The 24,419-nt window shown below is 35.9% G+C and overlaps 1 protein-coding gene across 1 annotated transcript in view; it reads right to left on the bottom strand.

Annotated features, from left to right (window-relative positions):
- Positions 1-24,419, bottom strand: part of LOC121426334 (unconventional myosin-Id-like) — a 64,356-nt gene that overhangs the window by 15,405 nt on the left and 24,532 nt on the right. Inside the window, 5 exon segments of the mRNA XM_041622602.1 lie at positions 792-1,001; positions 1,464-1,586; positions 3,630-3,653; positions 5,569-5,718; positions 22,974-23,139. Of these exon segments, the coding sequence (XP_041478536.1) occupies positions 792-1,001; positions 1,464-1,586; positions 3,630-3,653; positions 5,569-5,718; positions 22,974-23,139 (673 nt within the window).

Here is a 24,419-nt window from a genome sequence, read left to right as displayed (position 1 = left end):
AATAAAAAAACTCTTTTTTGTGGATGGTTGTGCAAATAAGCTGTTTATGGTAACTTTACTATTCAATGGTAATTGAATAGCCAATCAAAATCAAGAATTCCATAGAAGTAATCCCTGGATGGCAAAGGTCATACCACAATTTATGATGATAATATTAGAAAATCAGACAACTGTTGGCAGGCCAAGATGATACTGATCTTCAAATTAACACCATCATCATCATCATGTTACGAGGTGAGGTAATCCTGGGGACCGTTTCATGAAAGTTGTCAGCACTGACAAGTTGTCTTTCTCCTAAAGTTACCATAGTAATAGTCAGAGGCCAGTGCCTTTCAGCCAATCAAAACCAAGGATTTCACTGACATTGTCAGCACTGACAATTTAGTCACTGCTGACAGCTTTCAAGAAACACCTACTTGTTGACCTCAATCTCTTCATCTGAATTTATACAGTCTTCCATCTCCATATGATGTGTTATTATACATCAAATACATTGATGGAGCCTGAGTCAATAACTTCTTGGGGGAGGCTATTCCAGTCATTCACTACCCTGTTTATACTAAAAATGCATTAACGTATGTCTAGTCTAGATCGTTCTTTGAATATCTTTAACGTATGATCTCAAAGATTTGAATTTCTTGATGGCAAGAAAAAGTGACTTGAGTCCATTTTGATCATTCTTTTCAGTATCTTAAATACCACAATGGCATCTCCTCTCCTTCTTCTATAGTACCATCAATAACAGGAGGTGACCGATTATCGAAGAAAAGAATAAATCCTTTGATGTTTACCTTGGCAAAAGCATCCCTTCCGTAGTAGGCCTGATCCTTGGTGTGACCTTTGTGCACGACCTCGTTTGACCCTGCAGCAACGACCCGGAAGCATAACGCGGTGGTGAGGTCGTCTTTGCTGACCTTGAGCAGGGTCGCGAGCGTCTTGATGGCATCCTTGTTTTGGACCTTGGATCCTTCATCTTTGTCAGGCTCAAATTGCACCTCACCCTATTAAAAAAAAAAACAAAACAAAACAATGATTGCCTATATTCAATAGGTACGAGTATCATTAAAAGTAAATATGCCACAACAAATTTATAAAGTTAACATTTTTATCTTGTTTGTTTTTTTAGAGATATGAAATAAATGAATTTGAAATAGATGTAAAATAAATGAATTTGAATTCAAATCTATACTAAAAATATCATATAATGGATAAAACATTACCCAAAATATATAACGATAATAAATCTGATTAAATAAAGTTGTCAATTTTTTAACAGTGGTTTTGCTGTTTTCATTATGTTGCCAATTTAGAGAGGGTAGTAATTAACTCCATTTCCTTTCACCTATTTAAAAAAAAATCTAAATCATGGTGCGATGGGTAGCCTTCTGGATAAAGAGAATATGAAAGTATCTCATAAAAAAGATATGGTATCTCTGATGAATAAATTTACTACATTAACTTACCAGATGCATAATGGCAGCTACCATTGTCCAGACAGTCTTTTGCTCTTCCGGGGTGAAGCCAAGATCCCTCATTGCTTCTTGAGCTGCCTTGTAGTCCCTCCTATCATGTCCTGCTTGTGAACCCTACAATAGAAATATCTATTCATTTAAATATCAATTTTTACAACATATTGCATAAATTTGTCATTTTGATCATCCATTTTAAAATAGACATTTTTTTCAAGCAATCTGTATGACTACCCTTCTCCTGCCTATTGTGAATGTTAATGATAATTTGGCAAAAAATCATGTTTGTTTGGAATTTTGTCTATGATTATACAAAAATATATCAAAAAGCGATCACCATACTTTGGTTTGTTTTGCTATGAAAAACTATACATTTAGGAGAATATAATGACATAAAAGAAAAAAAAACATTCAAACAACATTCATACATTAAAACAATTTATAATACAAGATAGAAATAGGGACCCCAAAGAAGCATGAGCTGGTAGCTGGGGTTCCTGACACGTGTTTTAAATGAATTGTATTACTTTCTCTTTGATGATTACAATGCAAACAATAATACAAATAGCAAGTTTCGGATGAGCACTGGTAGATTTCCACTTTTATTTTTCATGTTATCAAATGAAAATTTAGTTCATAAACAGCTAATCTATCCAGACTACTGCTTAGACTTGGTGCATATTTGACAAAATGAATATAGCTATAGCCTTGCTATGAAGACAAATGGTAAATTGGCTAAATGGAAATTAAACCAAATGATAAGATATTAACTTAATGATGGTTATAGATTAACTTAAAGAGTAGACAAAGCTGGTGTAGAAATCTACTTTAGACTATTGGGCCAGTCAGAAAATCGCAATGTTTTATATATTTTGAAGGTAAGGTCACTTTTTTAAACTGAACTTTTTAGAGTGTAAACTTTTTAATTGCATGTATCATTACTGCAATAGGAATACTAAAAGAGAATCACTGACATCACTGAAGGAATGAGAAACACTGACAAGTCATGACACAAAAAGAACCCTTGGGATGGTTACAGAGCAATTAAAGAGGAAGACAAAATGCCAGCGACTACATCACTATCTAAAGAAGATTAGCCAATTAAATTGATTTGATGACAATCTACACTTTATTCTGTGAATGTTTCATTAAGCTTTGCTATATATACAAATGATTTTATGATTAAATGTATATGACTGACTTTAGGAATGACTTGCTGGAATTACATCTTAACATTGTCTTTATGATATACTTCACGTTTGGCTACAAGTATGACTTTTATAGTTGCATCAAGTTTTAATGAAATAATTTACATTTTAAAAAAATAATTTACAAATAACTTTATGAATGACTTTGTGAGTGACTTAACAGATGACTTGAAAATGGAAAGCCAAAAGGGTTGCTCAATCCTAAAAGCAATATGCTATTAAAGAAAACAAGAAGAAAGATTGTCCTATATGATTTGCTTGGCATAACTGTCATTATTTCCTATCAATATTTATTTTAACTACATGTATTCTAGCTGTTTATAATAAGGTCAAAATTTAAACAGCTACATGACCCCTGTCCCCTTTTATGTGCTAATACTGCACTTTAAACTAGGATCAGGCAAGTGATCTTTGAATGCTCCATATTACTGCAGAATATTATAGAATTACGGGAGACTACACACTCCCACAACTACACAGCAAATGCAGAAGGTGGAGTCTAGTATTATCATGAGAAAAATTTGCCTGAACGATAATGATGTACAATAGCAGAGAATTTGATAACTTTTGGGGGGTCTGAAATATTGAACAGGAGTATATTTCAAACTGTGATTTACTGATTCGCTACACACAAACATCCCCAAATGATAATGCAGATTTTTAGTCTCAAATATTTCAAAGACCAAAGTGGTGGAAACTGAAAGTAAAAAGTATATCATTTGAATTAAAAAGATTTCATTTGAAAAAAAAAGGAAATGCAATGGAAAGCAATTGATCTATAAAAATGATAAACATTTGAATCACAATAGACATTTTTTGTTTCTAAAAACCAAGCACTGCATTACATGAAATAACGACTCATGAAAACTTGCATTTTGCTAATAGGACTTGAACACAGAAAGCAGAGAGGCTAATTTTGTTTGAGAATGAATGAATTCAAATTGTAACATACTTTAGCCTCTGGTAGCTCCCTCTCCTGATGCAATACAACACAATAGAGAAATAAACAAAGTTTAAACAGAGTACTTAATGTCAATAATGAGTATTTTTACACCATTACAATATGATTTCATATGACATCATAAACTAAATAAAATGGGAAAGGAGACATAACTTGTCACAATGATCATTAGCTTTGAAGGGCAAGTCCACCCCAACAAAAAGTTGATTTGATATAAAAAGAGCAAAATCAAACAAGAATTGTACTGAAAATTTATTTAAAATCAGATGTAAAAAAAAAGAAAGGACATTTTTAAATTTCGCTTATTTTCTGAAGAACAGTAATCTGCACATCCTGGTTGGTAGGCAAATGATTGGGACTGATGACATCACCCATCCACTCTTTCTTTTGTATTTTATTCAGACAATAAACAACAAAAGAAATAGTGTGTGAAGAAATCATCAACTCTCGTTTGCAAGTTACTGAGATGGGCATATAGGTGTTTTGCAAAATAAAATTTCATCATGGCTTTCTTATTTTACATACAATTATGATTGAATTTTGATTTTTCTCCATGAATCAAATTAACATTTTTCTGGGGTGGACTTGACCTTTAACACATTGGCTTTAATAGGATCTACTGTTATTATCAGTAAAGATACGTTCATGAAGTCAGTATTTGAACGCTTGAAGTAGGATCCATGCTTGAAGGAAGGAAAAAGAAGGAGGATGAATACTAAAGCCCAAGAAAGAAAAAAATACAGAAAGAAAGAAAAAGGAAGGGTGAGAGAATGGGGGAAGAAGGAAAAAGGAGAAAAGGGAAGGAGAACATTAGTTTGTATGCACCGACTCATATTTCATGTGTTTCACATACAGAAATAGTCTGACTAAATATCATGCTTTATCTACACACATATTGATGATGCAATACTGCAGGTCCTGTGAGCATAATCTGATTAATATGCGATAATAGAGACCTTTCGTTTTCTGTGACGAGCCATGTGAACGTACAAGATTAAGGAATTTTGGAAGCGCTGCGCATGCGCGAAGTAATCTGTGACGTGCCTTCTCTCTCACTGCCCAAATCTGTGACTCGTATTTGAGGGTTTTGACATTCGGTGTCATAGTGCTCAAACGAGCGCTAGTTCGTACATGATGTCATGCAAGCTTAGCAAAAATGAATGAAGCCGCATCAACATTCGAGTTTCGTTGATTCAGCAGGGCTGGTAAGCTGCAAATTACTGCTTGTTACCAGCTTTTCCATTACATTTAGTGTGTCCTGTTTTCAGACACTACATATCCGATAGGCAATTGATGTTCTATTTCCAAACAACTGTGTTTTTTCGACTTTTTGCGCAAGAGTGCAAATGTTGCACCCACAGTTGCCCCACTGGTTCATAGCTTGATGCTACGCCTGATTCTCCGGCCGAGCATCGGCCCACGGCCCGCTCGCTATCACGCTGGTATATATGCTGTGGCCCGGTACGGGTATGTCGACTTAAATCGAAACTGTTTTCATCAATACAAACGTGATACTGAACGAGCGGTGGCACCACTTCCGGTGAACTAGGATTATGTTGCTGTCGCAGACAATCGAAAGCTTACAAATGTTTTAAAGTTGGTGAGGTGTTAAAACCTCTTATCTCAACTCAAAATAAGTTCTTGAGGACAACCCACAGAATGCTCTATCTTAGAATTATGCCATACGTTGTAACAACCTCCCTTTGCTTACAAATACATGTATTGTAGTTCTCTGCAGGAATTAAAGGGGGCTGTTAAGATTTTGAGTACAGTTATTGCGATTTTACCAGCCCGCAAAATATACACCCCACACAACTCAGAATTTAAGTTTTAAATTTTAGTCAGACTTTTGTGAAACATTCTCCAGGTTAATTTATAGAGTTTATGTAGGTTTGGGGTTAGTTATGGTGAAAGCATCAAATGGACTCACTGTTGCGCCATTTCCCTGATTGATGTAGAAGAAGGCTTTAGGATCCCTCTTCAGCTTGAATTCCTTCAGCATCTGTTCCGTGCATCCTACTAGAAGCTGGTAGAACGAATGAAAGTTCCTCTCTCCTTTCTGCTGGTGTATAACTCTTGACTGGAGAGAGAGAAAGAGAGGCAGGGAGAGGGAGACGGGGAAAGAGAAAGAGAGAAAGAAAGAATTAAAAGGTAGGGAGAGAGAGACAGGACAGAGGTAAGGATGTACATGTAGAGGGTAGTGAGAGAGAGAAAAAAAATAAGAGGCAATTATTGTGACGAGCATTGGCATTTACATGTACATGAAATGTGAATAATATTGCATTTATATAGTGCACATATCCACCTTCTTAGGTGCTCAAGGGGCTATTACCCTCCATGTATATTACCCTTGCAAACCTGGTATACATGTACCTATTCCGGTGCTCACAGCTCTTTGAGGAATAACTTCCTGCCGGTACCCATTCAACCATGGGTTGAGTGCAGCACAATGTGGGTAAATTTCTTATAAGGAAAACACACCATGGCTGGGAATCGAACCCACGTCCCTCAGATTGCAAGATGAGAGTCTTTACCACTAGACCATGACGCTCCCATAATTCATACAGTGGAAACAAAATGTACATACATGTACATAGGCTGGGGATGTTTAAGCACCTGGAAAATTCATACCCTTCCCCTGTACGTTCCATACATGTATATCATATTCTATACAATAAGGAGTAAAGATTAAACAGGTGCAGGGGGTGGGCCCTCGGGGGGCAGGATATACCCCCTCCCTGTACATGTATGTTCAATAATATCATATTCAATACAAGAAGGAGTAAAGATTAAATAGGTGCCGGGGGGAGTGGGGGGGGGGGGGGTGGGGAGCAGGATATCCCCCTCCCTGTCTGTTCAATAATATCATAATCAAAATAAAATGCTCTAAACAACAGACAGTGCAGGGAATAGACACAATACAGTCACTGTTAGTACAAGTCCCCCCCCCCAAACAATATAATCATTATTAGAAATATACTGGTACTAATCTCCTATCAGTATCGTACACATTCATATCTTGTAGATTGAATTTAAAAACTGGAACATGACAAAACATGATGAAACTATTAACAGACGAAAGGGAGAAATAGAGAGAGAGAGAGAGAGAGAATAGGAGGCCGTTCTCATTACGATTTCTAAAACTAGTTTACTGGAAACCGGTTCAAGAAACTAGTTTTACAATCACTTCACGTAAAGCAATCTTGTTGCTATGGAAACGCTCTCAGTGGGGTGACACGTTGAGCGTGAAACTCGAAACCGCAGCGTTGGCGTTATACACCTGTCATGCGGAGTAGCACGCTCAAAATGTGCGAAGACACGCTAAAACCAGTTTAACGAGGCAAAGCGATCTTGAAAACTACGAGGTGGTTTTCTGAACCGGTTTGGAAGATCGCTTCGACCGTTCTCACTACATATCAAACTAGTTTCCACTAAACTAGTTTTAGGAAGGTAGTGAGAACGGTGTCTAGGTGGGCTAGGTATATTTAAAGACGAAAACAAAAATTGAAAAGTGATGATAACAGCTATGATATCTCTTTGAAGATTTTTCTATTTCTTTTATACAAATTTAGAAGTATAATTATTTGATTTTTTAATAATGAAAAGCTCCATATTTTGTGCACTTCCTGATTTTGATTTTTTTCATAAATTTATTCTGTAATTGCTTCTAAGAAACTGAATAACTTTCAATAAACAGCCATTTTTAAATGGAAAGTTTCAGTTCTTAATAAACCTTCCTGGTTCTCTCATTTCTTCCTTCTCAGTAATTGTTTTTAATAGACCATGGGTCCATTGCATAAAACTTTTAACAACAAATGTGCAATACCAGTTTAAAACTAATGAAATCTATCAACTTGCTTGGCCGATCTGTGCATTTATTATAATAACAAGTCTTTAAACTCTTTATGAAACAGGCCCCATGTAAAAGTGATACCATTGCCTACAGGAACCATCTGATCTCTGTATAAAGTCTATGAGATACATAATTAAAACGGTTATTCAAGGGGTTTCACTACTTAATGTGTCCGTGCATACATCAACATTTCCTTACTTAGAAATTCCTACTCCAAAATAATAAATCAATTTGAAAAAAGACCATTAAACAACAGCAGCATTTGCCAATAACAGTAAAAGGTATGACTAACACCAGCCGGTTGGCAAGAACTCTGGCAGAGCTTTTTTTTACCCAAGATAATTATGTACATGGTTTTCAAAACCATTTCATAAAATATCAAAATCTTTCAATGCACAACCATGAAATGCTAAAAAAGGTCCATTTTGATTGTACTGACCAAGGACTTCCAGATAATAATAATAATAACAATGATGATGATGATGAGAATAACAATAATGATAATAATAATAATGTGGCTTATAAAGTCCCAAATCCACTCTTTAGAGTGCTCAAGGCGCACAAAGACCTAACAATTAAATAAAAGAGTTTTTAGAAGATTTTTAAAAGTCTTGATAGAGGTGCACCTTTTTGTATTTCCCTTTTCAGAGAATGGGTTCTACCAGAAATGCTGATAAAATCTGAAGACTTGTTGCAACAAATTTACTTCAGGATCTGTGTCATGTTTGGTTATTAATTAATGCATATTGTAAGTGTGCAGTGAATCAATCAAGGTTGAAAAATCATGTACATGAAAATGTGTGCATCATACTGAATACAAGCATTTCACATTAAGGAAGTATATTTCGTGGGAAATAAATTTTCTCCAAATATACATGTAGCATGCAGAGCAAAAGTGTTTCATCCATCCATGTCAAAGTGGAACAAGCAGGAAATTCCCATGGCCTACAAAAACAGCAGAAACTGTATCATATTCAAAGACAAAGCAGTGTGTTTTGTGAAAGGCCGCTCATACATGTACCTGGTGCTCAGCAGGTGTATTCAGGCGGCCTCGATCGGTAGAATATCCATGAGATTTTGAGAACTTGTTCAGGGCTCAAATTCTTGCTATATTTACCACTTTCATACTGACCAGAAGCAGAACCCTTTTGGGGTAAACGCTCAACGTTATGGGCATGCACACTATGATGTGACAGCAGGCAAGGCGCGCGATTCAAAATCGCTAGCTCAGAAGCCCTTACGGTGCCCACACTCAACTTCACGCTGGGTTGGGAAAGTTCTTATAATTTGCTTTCACACTGCCAAAATACCTTGAACCTCAGAAAAATCCCTAGGAAATTTTTCAAAATATCTGCAATCACCTACTATTTAGCAGTATTTTCTAATCAGGTTGGATCATGGCAATTTCCTGATTGGAGAATACCTGGGGGTGTTTCACACAGCTGTTTGTAAAGTTACAAACAACTTTACGCACGACTGGAACATGTTCTTGGGTCATAACTCAATTACATAGGGATATCACAGAGCACAAGAAAGGATCACCAGTCGCTCGTAAAGTCATTCGTATCTTACGAACAGCTTTATGAAACACCCACCAGGAACTCAAAAACTTTGAGGTGGTCTGACTCTGAATACGCCAAACATTTAGAGGTATAGAGACGTGCAAAGTATGAATCAATTTTCAAGATCAAAGTTTTTATTCCATTAATAACTAGAAAAAAAAAATCCCACAGAATCTTACCCCAAAGTGAAAACTATATTGTTAATGTAGATATAGAAAGAAATGTGTATTGGTCATCGCTCACCACGCTACATGCCAGAACAACCTGGCTAGGGTTAAGATACACATTTCGAGATTTATATGTATGCAAAAAATCATAGGAAAGATCTCCTTTCTACCATTTGGTTAGGACCCTATTTGTCACAACCTCCCCCCCCAAAAAAAAAAAAAATGCAGCCCAAAAAACTTCATGGAGTATGTATTAGACGACTACAGTAGCTTGAAGAGGAAATTTAATGTCACCTCTTCCAAATTAACTTTACTGAAAATAATATGCCATATTAACATATTAATGGCATGAACCTTCCTCCAAAAAGGAAGTCATGCAATACCTAATATGGTCTTATCTGCAGTCATAACACATAGTCAGGATATTCCTAGACATTCAAACTAATAGATGCAAAATGATGCATACGATTCAACAAATTATATTTATGCACAGTTGCAGAATGCTGTAGGTATAGATGAGTAATGTTCATCAGAGATCACAACAGATAGTGTGTTTGATACACTACAATCTTGATGTGTGGACCAGTTCATGTCCTCACACCAAATCCTCCCAAAATAGCCCAAATCCCTTTTCAGTGAACTCCTTTTTTAGATCAATTAATACCCCTTTCATAAACCCAATTATGCGGCTAATAGCAGCATAATTTGGTCGTAAAATTGGAGGAGGACAAGAGTTATCCGCATTATTTTGATGCTGCTATTATCCGCATAATAGCAGCATCGGGACAAGATATTGAGTTTATGAACGCATTTCCAAATAATGCGGATAATTGCCATGGTGCGGTCACAAGGTCACCCTTTTCCAACACAACCGCATCGGAGGGGCGTGTCCAGTTGTCATGACGATTATCCGCCTTTTTCAGGACGGGCGCTCATAAAAATAATGCGGCTTATTTTCGGAGTTTGTGAACGCAATTTTTATTGAATTATCCGCATTACTCTTAGGCGGCTAATTGGAGGATAGGTTTATGAAAGGAGTATAAAACTCTGCTAGAGAGAACAATACCACAATGTGTATTCATTGCTGGGGGGGGGGCACTTCCATTGACGAGTGGATACCATGCGTGACCATGGGGTCTCGAAAAGCAACCTAAACACATATTTTTCATATTCTGAAAATGCACCCCTTAACAATTATTGGCGTGTGAAACCCTACCCTTAACAAGTATTGGAAACAAAACGATACTCTTGGCAAGTATTCCCTGAAATGAACCCCTAAATAAGTACAGCAATATTTTAGTATTATGTCACCAGAGCTGCCAACCTGAAAAAGAACATTTCAGTATTTTTAAAGTTGAAAATCAGTATTTCAGTGAGGAAATCAGTATTCTAAAAATACCATAGGACAACACATAAAGCTGAAACTTTAGAAATCAGTATTTTACATTAAACTATCAGTATTTTTCTCACTTTTTAGTACTAAATACTGAAAATCAGTACTACTTGGCAGCTCTGTACAGTCACAGGTCCGTCGGTTTTACCTTTACACATCATTTGGTTAAGTACAGCCCCATCTTCTACTCGCGCAAATCGGACTCTAAACGTGTAGTGTTGGGGCAATAAGGAAATAGTTTATAAAACATTTTAACTTTGTTTTATCATCATTTGACCCTAAACACATAACTCTACTGTTGGAGATTTATGTCACAAATTGGCTTTCCATAGTTAAACCACAACTTTACACAAGAGTTTAGATTAAACCTGACTTCAAAATACCAGCCAGCGTGTTTAGTGTGTCTACAGTGTGTTTAGTGTGTTCACATAGTGAATTATGTGAAGTTGTGATTCACACTGTGGACACCTCTACACTGTGGGTGTTCACAGATCGCTTGCATAGTGGGCTGTATCAATCCACGATATGCACTCTGTTAAAATGCTCAAAGTTGACAGCTTGAATTTCACACTATGGGTACCTCCACAGTGTGAGTGTTCACATAGCAGACTATGTGAAAACGTGATTCATGCTGTTTAAATGCTCAAATTTAACAAAGTGAAGACAAATACATGTATATGTGTACAAATTTGGACGCATCTAGAATGTGAGTGTTTACAGATCATTCACATTCACACTGTGAAAATCTCTAGAGTGCGTTCACAGACTGTGTACAGATTGATGTGAGTCACGCTGTTTAAATGCTTAAATTTAACAACGTGAAGATAAATACTGTACATGTGTACACCTTGTGGACGCATCAGAATGTGAGTGTTCACAGATCGTTCACATTCACACTGCTATTTCACACTATGAAAACTTCTAAAGAGTGTGGTTCACATAGTAGACTATGTGAAAACGTGATTCACTCTGTTTAAATGCTTAAATTTAACAAAGTGAAGATAAATACGCATCTAGAATGTGAGTGTAATACAGATCATTCACATTCACAATTGTTATTTCACACTATGAAAATCTCTTCATAATTAATAGCTGTATTTATAAAGCGCCTTTTGCCTGGGAATACAAAGCGCTGCTATTATTACCCCGGCTTTTAGCTCGAGCTACCATCACCGGCACTCAGTGCATGCAAGGAATTAATCCTGCCAGGTACCCATTCACCTCACCTGGGTCGAGTGCAGCACAGTGTAGATGCACTTCTTGCTGAAGGAATACACGCAATGGTTAGGATTCGTACCCACGACCCTCTGTTTGAAAGGCGAGAGTAAGAACCACTAGACCACGACGTGCCCCGCAGTTCTCTTCAGAGTGTGTTCACAGACTGTGTACAGATTGATGTGAGTCACGCAGAAATGCTCCAAACCAACAATTATGACGATAATTTCACATTGTGTCCTTACACACTGTGCACACAAAATTTAAGACGCTGTATTTTATCAAGAAGACGACGTCCAGACAAAGGAAATCTGATCGTTTTCATGCTTCATCACACCCTCTGCAATGTGAACAGGGTTTCTGATAGCTTGTGCTAAAAAACAGGACATCATTGAGTTGAAACAGGAAAGCAGGCTGAAATTAGACAGATAAAAGAGGAGACCAATGCCACTCCAATTTCCTTGTTGGAGGCGGTTACCTATAACCCACGATGCCATGAGGCTCATAGGGAACATTACTTTTTTTTAAAGGTCAAGTCCACCTCAGAAAAATGTTGATTTGAATCAATAGAGAAAAATCAGACAAGCCAAATGCTGAAAATTTAATCATAATCGGATGTAAAATAAGAAAATTATGACATTTCAAATTTTCGCTTATTTTTAACAAAATAGTTATATGAACGAGCCAGTTACATCCAAATGAGAGAGTCGATGATGTCACTTACTCACTATTTCTTTTGTTTCTTATTGTTTGAATTATACAATATTTTAATTTTAAGAATTTGATGATTAGGACCTCCTTGCCTGAAGCACAAAATGTTAAAATAATGTAATTCCATGTGTTCAGGGAGGAATGAAACTTCATTTCACATGACAATGAAAATCAAAATATTTCATATTTCATATAATAAAATACAAAAGAAATAGTGAGTGAGTGATGTCATCAGTTCTCTCATTTGCATACCGACCGAGATGTGCATATAACTGTTCTGTGAAATGAAGCGAAACTTTAAAATGTCATAACTTTCTTATTTTACATCCGATTTTGATGAAATTTTTGGTGTTATGCTTGTTGAATTTTTCTTTTTTTTTCAAATCAAGTTTTTGTTGGGGTGGACTTGTCCTTTAAATATGAGAATCAGTTTTTCTTTCATTCCTTTCACAATAAGGAAGAGAGATCTAACATGTATTTGACACAAGAAAAAGGAAAGTACGAGATAAAGTGCCATAAATAACCCAATTGGAATATATTACTAGTAAGTGTACAACACATGTGAGTTTCAACAAAAGGGCCCTTCTTCTTTTTCCATCCTGCATTAAAGATAATATGATCTTTGATTACAGAAAACCACACAAGATCAATTACTAACTGTAAGCTTCTATTTTGGTTTATCTGCATAAATGTGTCTTTAGGACTTTAGGATATAATGTAATGCAATTTGAAACAATGTGCTGTAATAATATACTTTTTTCTCAAAACAATAGAATAATGCATTTTTGTTCCTGATGATCTGCTGGTGAAGTACTTATCAAGGAGTTCCTTGGTATCAAAATCAGCGATAAGATGAACAAATTGAAAAACTATTAAAAAAAATGTCTGAAAACTGCCCCCCCCCCATTGAGGAAAAACAACAATGTCATATCAAGAAGATATCACCTCTCCTTGGTCATACAATGTATGTCCTCATAGGGGCAAACCTGCTGTTATCATAGTTATTGGGGGCGCTTGCTTTGGGGCACTCGCTTAAAAATATATATCAAAGAAAGTAAAAATCAACATTCGATCACAAGGAATAGTGTTTTGGTGTGATGATGGCCTGGTGATAAGTTTCCGTGGGGCTCCTCAAAAGAGGCCATGAATTTCCATCTTTAGAACACTTGAGTGGAAAGAGACCCCCTCCCCAACCCCCTCCTGTAGAGATGAGTGCCAGTCCAATTTCCTTTCAGAGGCACTCTCATAAAGTTATGCCACTAGCAATACTAAAGGAAGGAGCTAGAATCAGTAACTGTTATATTTGTCAATTTGGAAATGAGGGCATATTTGGAAAATCTTAGCTGAAGCCAAGAAAAATTACACCCAGTAGTCATGTAATGTGAATGTTTGTTTGTGAAATTCCATTTGAAAGACAGAATATCAGAGCCCTTTAAAACAACTTTTAGAAAAAAAACCCTCAAAGGACAGTGTATTATTGTTTTTTTTTTTTTGTTTAACCTCTCATTGCCCCAAGGGAGGGGGCTCCTACATGTACATGTAAGTTGAAGGAAAATAAATTTCCATCACTCGATTGTTTATAGTTGAATGGAACTCCCTATTTTAGCCGTAAAAATTCAACAAGGAAATTTTCAAAACTCAATTACATTTACATTTTGAAAAAATGATATGCGAAAATATCCACAATATGTCTGATTAGAATTTAATGTAAGTTAATTGCATTTTGTAAAAAAACAAAACTAATCGTTCATGTAAGACTAATCTACAACTTTCGTTCATTTACATTCAGGGAAACACTTTCTGGAAAAGCTCATAAATTTTTTTAACATTACATATTATTTTGCCAATTCATGGTCAAACGACTAATAATCAAATACTCAGTTGGGCCATTTCATAACATTCCTGTTTGGAAATTGGCCCTTTAAACAAACTGGTAATATACCACAAGGTTAAAAATGAAACCTGTGGGACATTCTAGAAATAAACGTGGTAATTAGACCTTCTGATCATAAGGGATAAATACCAATTAATGCAACAGGCCATATTGATTGGATCGGAGAGTTATTACAACAGACATAAGTTTTAGTGTGAATGCATCTTCAAAGTGCACTTAATATCTAGCCATTCATCAAAAGACTTCCTATTTTTCCTACCTGAACATGTATACTGAACAAATTTCATATAGGATAGATTCATTTAAAGGGATGGTCCGGGCTGAAAGTGTTTATAGTTGAATATTCTCTGAGCAAAATGCCGAAAATTTCATCAAAATCGGATAACAAATAACAAAGTTATTGAAGTTTAAATTTTAGCAATATTTTGTGAAAATAGTCGTCATGAATATTCATTAGGTGGGCTGATGTCACATCTCCACTTGTTCTTTTGTATTCTATTATATGAAAATAGGTTTATTCAAATATTTTCCTCCAAGAACAAGAAAAATTGGATTGACATCTGATTTAGTGCATTAGATATTTATTGCTGCAACTTATTTCATTATAATAATGAAGACATAAACTTTGTATGAAATAATGAAAAAAATGTGATTTCATGTAATAACATGAGAAAACGGAAAGTGGAGATGTGACATCATCAGCCCACCTAATGAATATTCATGATGAGACTGTTTTCATAAAATATTTCTAAACTTCAAACTTCAATAACTTTATTATTTGTTATCCGATTTTGATGAAATTTTCGGCATTTTGCTCAGTGAATTCTACTCTATGTACACCAAGATATAAATATTTTCAGCCTGGACCATCCTTTTTAATACAGACCATTTTTTTTTCTAACCTGACAAAGGCTTAGTACATCAGGCTTGAACAGGGCTCAGTGCAACACGCACCTTCTATACTGCATTCCAGATTTAGCAATTCATCTAGACTTTCTAGTTTTCTACCTGAGCATGTGTTTAATCATCAGATCTGAACGGGGCCTTCCAAGAATGAATGCATCTTCTAAATTGCATTCAAGATCTCCATGTAGCATTTCATTTGACTTCCTACTTTGCTACCTGAGGCTGAACATGCGCAGCAAAAACTGTGGTGTTAACTGGTGTACATAGAGGATCACACCATTTATTTTACACCGGTGTTAAATTGGTGGTGTCAATTTTACACCTATGGCTATAGGTGTTATTACAACACCTATGGTTGCTACATTTACACTCTTTGGTGTTATGTTCAATCTCTAGGGTGATATTTTAAAACCTCAGGGTTTGGTCCTCTATTAACACCAATTGGTGTCAGTTTTAACACCACAGTTTTCAGATCTGAATGGGGGCTTCAGAATGTAAACACCCCTTTTGTGGTCTAGATGCAATGAAGCATGATATATCAGTATTGATAGCTCATCCCACAAGTCCCACCGGTCTTTACATGCCTCATTAATTCACTGTCCTATTGATATTAATATGTTGCAATTGAAGTTCAATATGCTTTTAGCATAATGGGTTTATCATCTAATAAAATTGCAATTAATAAAAGTCATTGGACTTGTAATGCAATTTGGTACGTCGAAGCCTTGTAAATGTATGACAACACATAGTCGCTTGTTCGATGTGAAAATATTTAGGGATAAGAAAAGAGTATTCATAGTGGATCAGAAGGAAGATGACATAAAGATACGCAAGCTGTCTCAATTCAGTGGATTTACAATACCGTACGCCATCTATTGGTAGTAGCGGACAGGCCGAAATTCGCAACGCCTCATGGCTGATGCGACTTGCCAGCATATTTCTGAGCGAGATTTACAATCTTGCCATTATATGGTTTTCAATTTTGAAGCATCAAAGTCACATTACTGTAAACTAGCACTGTGTAGTGCCTGCTCCTGCACACGATGTCGACCGCAAAGTTAAGACAATTTGCTCGTTCGCTGCAACCGATAGATGGTGCACCATATCATTTATCCAATGAATTGAATTGATAGCATCCCACCAGCTGATTATAAAAAACAGGTTGTCTCAAAAACAGCATGTACTATCATAAGAGAGCAGTATTCAATCAGTAAGCTGGTTGCAACTGATATTTCAAATTATTTATAAATTTTTTTCACTATTTTCCAGACAGAAATGATTTATATTCTAGTCAAATTCGACTAGAACATATTCAAATACAACTAGAATAAAAGTTTCTCCCAGATGACCATTTAATCTGGTCATAATTGGTTTGAGACTGAATAGAAAAAGGGAATATTCAACCCTGTCCACAGTCAGTTACACTGATTCAAAATTGTGTGATGTTAAAGGTAAATGCTAGTTTTGGTAACGATATCAAAATGAGTTCTTACAGAATCCAATGAAATGACCACCAAAGTTTCTGTTTTATATATGTGCCAAAGGATTCTTGAAGATATTGTGTAACTACAGAGAAATTAGCAAATAAGCACAGGATTTGGGTCAAGCGTTGGGCACGACATTCAAAGCAATAATAATACACTGTCCCACGTGCGCTTATCTGTGTTGGTGATCTCCAGTGTGAATATTTTTCAGCATAGATTTCAAGATTTCACAAAGTTCAGTTTATGTGACTGTACCAGATCTAGATCCTCGATGATATACTGACTTGTAATTAAGCCAGGTTTTACAGACTTTCTCATGAAATCAGTGTTTACTGCAACTACTGGCATTTCTCTTTAACAACAAAAAATGAAACTGCAACAACTATACATGCATCTGTGCAACTTCAAATTTCAACTGCACTTTTTCCCCCATTTAGACGTTTGGCTGGCATCGCATGTAGGCTAATTAACTTATTAGCTAATTGACAGTCTCTGGTGGATCAAGATTGATACCCTACATTAGCGGTGATAAGAAACCAAGATTAGTTCAATCTTTCTCTTAATTAATTATGTCCTCGGCTTACAAGCAATGTACTTCAGTCTGAATATATTCCAGATTTGACATCGTTCCAGCAATATTTCCATTTCGATATTGCATGTGAGACTAGTAGTAATTAATTAATGGATATTTTTAGTGTATCAAATGACAATCATAGAATAAAAATGTAACTGTCAATAGATACAATTGATAGCTTTTTCACTGAGTTCATTGAATGGCCAATGGACATATAATTCTTGTCTTGGGGTGGAGGGGGGGGGGGGGAGAAGAAGTCTTGTCATTACAGAAAGAACCTATGGGAGGCCTGATTTACATCCATGACACTATACATTCATATTATGAATTCAATTAATATTGTGTTTAATTTATTTGTTTAAAACAAATAAATTAAACACAATATTAATTGAATGATTGAATCTTAAGTGGTGAGTTACTTTACACATACTGTATCACTTTAATAGCCTAGGAACCACCCAGAAAATACAGCCAGTTTTCATTTGCTTGTGAAAAGAATCTGAGGAATCGATAACATCAACGAAAACATTCACATGATACATCCAATAAACGAAACAAATTTAATTCAAATTTTTCTTGTATCACTAGTTATCCCAACTAAATGGATCTGGATATGCCTTAGTGATTACCATGGCAACTGCACGTTTGCATTTAACAATGCAATCAAAGGTGGGACAAGTTTAATAATACAATGTTAATAAGCTGTACAAGGTAATATACTTTGCGATGTGACAGCCACTGTTCCAGTGGCACTTGTCTACTGTGAATTGTGGATTAGTTTGAAAAATTATCCCCCTTGAGAGAAAAGAAAGCATAAAGAGCACAATCTCTTGATGATTTAATTTTTTGTATTTTTGTTTTTATTGAAAGGATCAAACATAATACATAGAGAAAAAAAACATAATTGTATTTTCACTTGATGATTTAATTTATATAGGGCTTGGTGAAGATAGAAATTAATCTGTGTGATGATATCAATAAGAAAAGTTAGGAAGAGGAGAAGTGGGGACATGGAGAGGCACTAGTATACTGTAGGGAGGGGAAGGAAAGGGGGGGGGGGGGGTTGAGGGTATGGAAGGGAAAAGGGGGTAGGGAGGGTGATGAGGAGACAAGGAAGAGGAAGGAGGAAGAAAGGGGAAAAGAGGGAAGGGGAAGAGGGGAAGTGGAAAGAAGGGATAGAAAGAGGAATGGGGTATTAAGAAGAATGAAAGGAGGAAGGAAAGAAACATGAAGAGGTTAAATGATGGCAAGGAGTGGGAAGAAGAGGGGGTGAGGGAGAGGGGAAAGGGTGTAGGGAGAAGAGGAAGGGGGGCATTGAAAAGGAGAAAAGGAAATTAGGAGGTGGGGGAGAACATTGGAGAAAAGAGGAGGAATAGGAGAAGGAAGACAAGGGGGAAGATTAGGTAAGGAGGAAGAAGGAAATAGAGACGAAGGGTGGAAGAAGCGGTAAGAAGGAAATAGGAAGACGAAGGCCATGAAGGGTGGAAGCAGCGGTAAGAAGGAAGAAGGAAGATGAAGGGTGGAAGCAGCTGTAAGGAGTTACTTTTGCAGAAAACGCATTCAAAGAAAAGTTTTTTTTAAACCAGCAATAAGTGCACCTACTAGGAGAGCAAATTATTTACCAGTGTCTTTGTTAAAAAGAGTTTCATCCCCTATCTTTATATTTTCTTGAAGTGAATTATTTACGCCACAGTGGGCAACGTAACAGAGAGGACAGTTCGTGGAATAGATACAGTGCACTTAACTTTCGCATCGAAGTGCACAGAGAGGACGGTTTGTGGTGTGTGCAACGATATGATGCACATGTTATGTACTTTGGAAGAGAATGGCATTTTGATTGACAATGTTCTATCACTAATTTATGATATAACAAAGCTGTTATGTTCAGACTTTGAACGGAAACAGACATGACAATGACCAAAGATCAAGATCAATTATCAGCTCATAGAGACTGATCATGTACAGTATGTAGATTGCAGCAATTAGCAAAACGTTGACTCAGTCTGTATTCAGTCTGCTCTGAAACTGCATACCCGTACCAGACGTGAACCACACCCAAAATTCATATTTGACATCTCACCTCAAGTTTGAGAAAAGAAAAGTTGTGTTGAATATTTTCACTTCATAATTTATAATTTGTAAAACTAAAAAGAAATATTCATAACGATATCTTTCTTTCCATTTCTTCCTTTACTCACCCCCCCCCCCCGAGCCCCCTTTCACTTTTCTCTCTCTTCATTTTTGGAAGGGAGGTGAGGGGCGGTCCCCTTCCCAAGCAATAGCTCTGTTGTAATCAACAAATAAACTTGACAGTTTTGCTGAGAGACGTCTAGTGCAAATATATGTAAACTGTATGAGACTACAGTGCATATAAAAAAAAATGAACACTTTGAAAAAGCCCTGAGAATTAAGATATACATGTATACAACATGTGGGTAATTTTTTCACATATAATCTTGGGTTTGGGTCTCATCTAACCAATGAAAGTAAAAGTTTTGACAGAATGTTACACTTGAGTGAGCACTGTCCAATTTTGTAAAGCTCACATAAAATCTGTTTGCACAGAAATGCTTGTTTTCACGCATTGTCAAGGGGAAAGGGCAAAATCAAACTTACCCCGTAAAACATTTCTCGTACATTTCCCTTGCACTTTTAGTGAAATGAAATAAAACGGATACATTCAAGCAATTTCTTACAATTTCGCCACCCAAATTGAAATTTCAACACTTAGTAAGCACAACTTTTACCATTTTTGTGCCAGCTGTAGACTGAGGACATAACTAAATCTGAACAAAAGTTTATATCAGACATCTCCAGCATATTTTCATTCAGTTTATATCATTTAAAGTAGGTTTACATTTCATTTTTCATTTAATATGTACATGTTTTCTACACTTTTTCAAAGCTTGACAATGATTAATAAAATGATAATCAAGCCTAAGCCATTTCAATTAAATCACAGCTCAGTGTAAAGCAAATATCATCACGATGGCCTTGGTGTGTGGGGGTGTGGGGTGGGCGCAATGCATTCTTTAAAGTGTTTTGGTCTAGGAAACAAGTTTAAAAAGTAAAAGATATCTTCAAATCAATTTTACTAGCTAAATCCCACGTGTTCTTCATGATTAAGGTCTACTTTTATTCCCATAACTTTTTCAAAGTTCTGCGCAAATCATTTTCACTAACTTTTCAAAAGTAAGTGGTGCTCACTCAAGAGGAAATATTTTTTGACAGTTTTATTGTCATTTCCTGAAATGGATATGTACTAATGTTAAAATGTGGAAAAATCTTCAGGATATTACAAAAGTATAATTTTACAGGATTTTTTCTCTAAGTGTAAACTTTTTTTTGATACGTCCTGTACATGTACATTGAACACACAAAGTTTGGACCTAACGGTTCCAAATATGAGAGAATTTTACGAGAATTCCTCAGAGGTCGATCTTTTAATGATATATATCATAGAGAAAAAAGCTCTCACAATAGCCAATTCTATCTCCCTGCACAATTTAGACTGTCCGCCATATGAACTTGGCAGTCTATCTCCCAAATTGGTTGTCATTTAACACTCACTCTGCGAGATCAATGGCAGCTATTAGCACTTAAATCCCAATTATCCCCATCTGTCACTTGTGATATATATCACTTTCCAACCAAGGGATCCAATGGATTAATGATAATGCTCCAATATCAGATCACCTAGGCTACACAGCCTCTTCATAGTTCTATTAGTGATTTAAAAGGAGAATGAAACCTTTGGAACAAGACACTGTAGCTTGTGTGAAAACAGAAAAATAAAATAAACAGATCAACGAAAGTTTGAGAAAAATCAGACACATACATTTGTAATGAGAAAGTTATGAGCATTTGAATATTGCGATCACTAATGTTATGATGATCCTCAAATTGGCAATGTGACAAAGATGTGTGATGTCACTTGTGAACAACTCCTCCCATTACTCTAGTATATATTTCACTTAAGATGCCTCTTTTATCAAATCTATCAGTAGATCATGTGTTCTTTCTATAGGAGGGCATGTAATACAGATTTTAAAAGAATACATCATGGATAAAGAGTTTGTATCATAAAAAGAAAAATCAAAAAGAGACCTTTTGAGGGTATTTTATACTCCATCAAAGGTAAAGTTGTTAACGTGTGACATCACACATCCTTGTTGCATGGCCAGTGGGAGAATCTCCATAGCATTAATGATTGCAATATTCAAATGACCATAACTTTCTCATTATTTGTCCGATTTTTCTCAAACTTTTTTGTTTTTATTCTTTGATTTGTCTGTTTCCACACAACCCTACTTGTTCCAAAGGTTTCATTCCCCTTCAACGATAATGCTCTAATATCAGATCACCTTGGCTACACAGCCTCTTCATAGTTCATGTGAGTGTTGTTTTATCAGTGATTTATTAACTACACGTTGAAGGTTCAAAGTTCCGCATTTTTAAGATGTGAGTGGTGGGCATTTAGTCATATCTCAAAATATGTCTTTTATTTGTTTGAACAGTGAGCTGGAAGCCTGCTTCAGGTGTGGCTTAGATGATATGAAACATATGGTTTCATTTGCCACAAAATTAAGGGCTGAGAAAGGGACTTACACAGAGAAATGATTACATTATGTTTATGAAAGTCATTTTGAAATGCATATCATTATTCAAAATTCATTTTTAAAATAATAGTGTAAAATTGGTACGTTAGTTTCCCATATATTCCAAGAGGATAAATGAACTTTACAAAAAGTATCATTCACTTCTTTCTATTACTTTGATACCAATTGTTATCTCTGCATGATTTAAACTTCTTTCTTCTGTGCACTCGGGCTAATAATTCCTAGAAAACTGCACGCCATTTATATCTGTAGTTTATACCAGCAATTGTTTCAGCGGTTGAAATGTAAACCAAAGAATTTTTTGGGGGGTTACAGGTGATCTGAAAACAAATGTAGACTCTATTTGCTACATGTATATTATGAATTCCTCAGCTTCAGATAAGAAAGATAGCTACCTCAGATCGCCAATATGTACAGTAAAGAGAAAAAATACACATCATTCCTCTCATCAGCATTAAATACTTAATAACCATAATTATTTCCTTCCTATTAATTATTAAGCTCTAGTGCGTCCATGTGTAAACAATTATTTTACAGTTGTGCATCAATCAGATAAGACTATTGACACCTGAAGAGACCATCCTTGAATGTCAATTTCCGAGAAACATTAAAACTAGCTGTTTAAAAATTAAACAATGCTGTTTAGTCCTTTAACAGTTTAAACAACCATGCTTGATTTATTGAAGACTAAATATAAACAATTGCAACTTTTTAAAAAGATTTTGAAATGCTTGTGTAAAAATGTTTAACAACAACTAAAGTTCATAAAGTGAAAAAAAAAGTATTGTATAAAAATCTTAACATTTTACTGTTCAAGACTTGAACCTCAAAACCACTGCATCATAACTTTTTTGTAGTTGGGGAGGGATTCATGACAGAAAGTGCCTGCATCAAATAGTGTCCACTTTAATAATGTAAAAAGGGGAAACCCCCCACTCCCCATAACATGATATTTACCTTTTCTAGAAGATAGTTGTTAATGTGTCCGCCAATAGGATCTCCTTTGAAGTCAAAGTTGATATCCATGTACTTGCCAAAGCGGCTGGAGTTGTCATTCCTGTTTGTCTTGGCATTCCCGAATGCTTCCAGGAGAGCATTGGATTGGATCAAGATGTTTTTTACTCTACAAGGTTTTGATAAAAAAAATATTAAACAAAACTTAATGTATAAAATAGGCTTGTTTTATTAAAGATTTAATGGCCCGTATTCTGAAGTCAGGTTTAACTTAAACTCAGATTTAAAGTTGTAGTTTAAGTATGGGAAGCCAAAAGTATCAACATTTCTATTAAGTTGTATGTTTCTTGTGTTTACTGTGCTCTTTCCTGATTCATCGATGGTGAAGACAATCATCTATTTATACTTCCTAGACAATCATGATGAATGATTTGAGAGCCAAGTGAGCTGAAGTATGATATCTCTACTGTTTAATAGTGATTTATGTATTTTCGCTATCCTGAGATTAGTTAAACCTGCTATCAGAATACTGGCGCAAGCCAGGGCCTCATGACATCTGAACTGAATTATATATTCATGAGGAACGTCTTCCTAATGAACATGAGTCATGACATTACCAGTCACCTAGTAAACCAATGAAATGTAAAAGCGGTTTCGTCTTGGGCATATTCAATTCTCTTTGATATTTCGTTGTCACTCTTCGGCAAGAATCCACAGGAGGCCATTCAAGATGAGCTAATGAATATTCAATATGACATCATAGCAGTCAGCGCTCTCATTGGATGATTTTTCAGTTTTTGGTTGGTATATTGGTGAAAACAATTAAAAACAAAAGAAAGTCGGTGAAATTCGGCTCAGAGGTCAAAAGGCCGTCTTGTGGCGCTCTGCTTCGCTCTCTCCCTTGCTTCGCCATGTTCGCTCGAAAAGCAGCCGACAGGGCCTCGACAAGAGGCTAACAACAGTCAGTCGGCAAGCCCTGAAAAAGTAGCTTCTTTTATCCAAGTGATATTCATGACTATAGGGTTTTTGCATTATTAATGAGCTTGGTGCAAACCAAAACACCTCTTTTTATTCTGCCATTGCTGCTCTAAATATTAACCAAATTTCATGTTTTTGGTATCTTTGTAAAGAAGAAGAATCATTCTTTCAGGTCATGTGTTTGGAATTTTTAAAAAAATGTTGTAATATAGGGAAAACTTTTGATATAAAACATGAAACAAAATGATTTTTTTCATGCAACAAATGTTGTTGTTTTCACACTTGATTTCTGTTTGAGCACAAATGATTTTTAGATCATAATAAAGCTGAAGATCTACGCTTTAATATGATATAATTTGTATAAGAAGATGTATCTTAGATGGGTCAGCAGCCAGCTTTTCATAGGCCAAGTACATTTAGCAGCTCACAATTCACCAGATTTTGCAGGGACATGAATTCAGCCACGAGAGG

The sequence above is a fragment of the Lytechinus variegatus genome, chromosome 13 (assembly GCF_018143015.1).
Source record: "Lytechinus variegatus isolate NC3 chromosome 13, Lvar_3.0, whole genome shotgun sequence".
Taxonomy (NCBI): domain Eukaryota; kingdom Metazoa; phylum Echinodermata; class Echinoidea; order Temnopleuroida; family Toxopneustidae; genus Lytechinus; species Lytechinus variegatus.
Note: the sequence above shows the minus strand (reverse complement) of the source record. Positions and strands in the feature narration are given on the sequence as shown.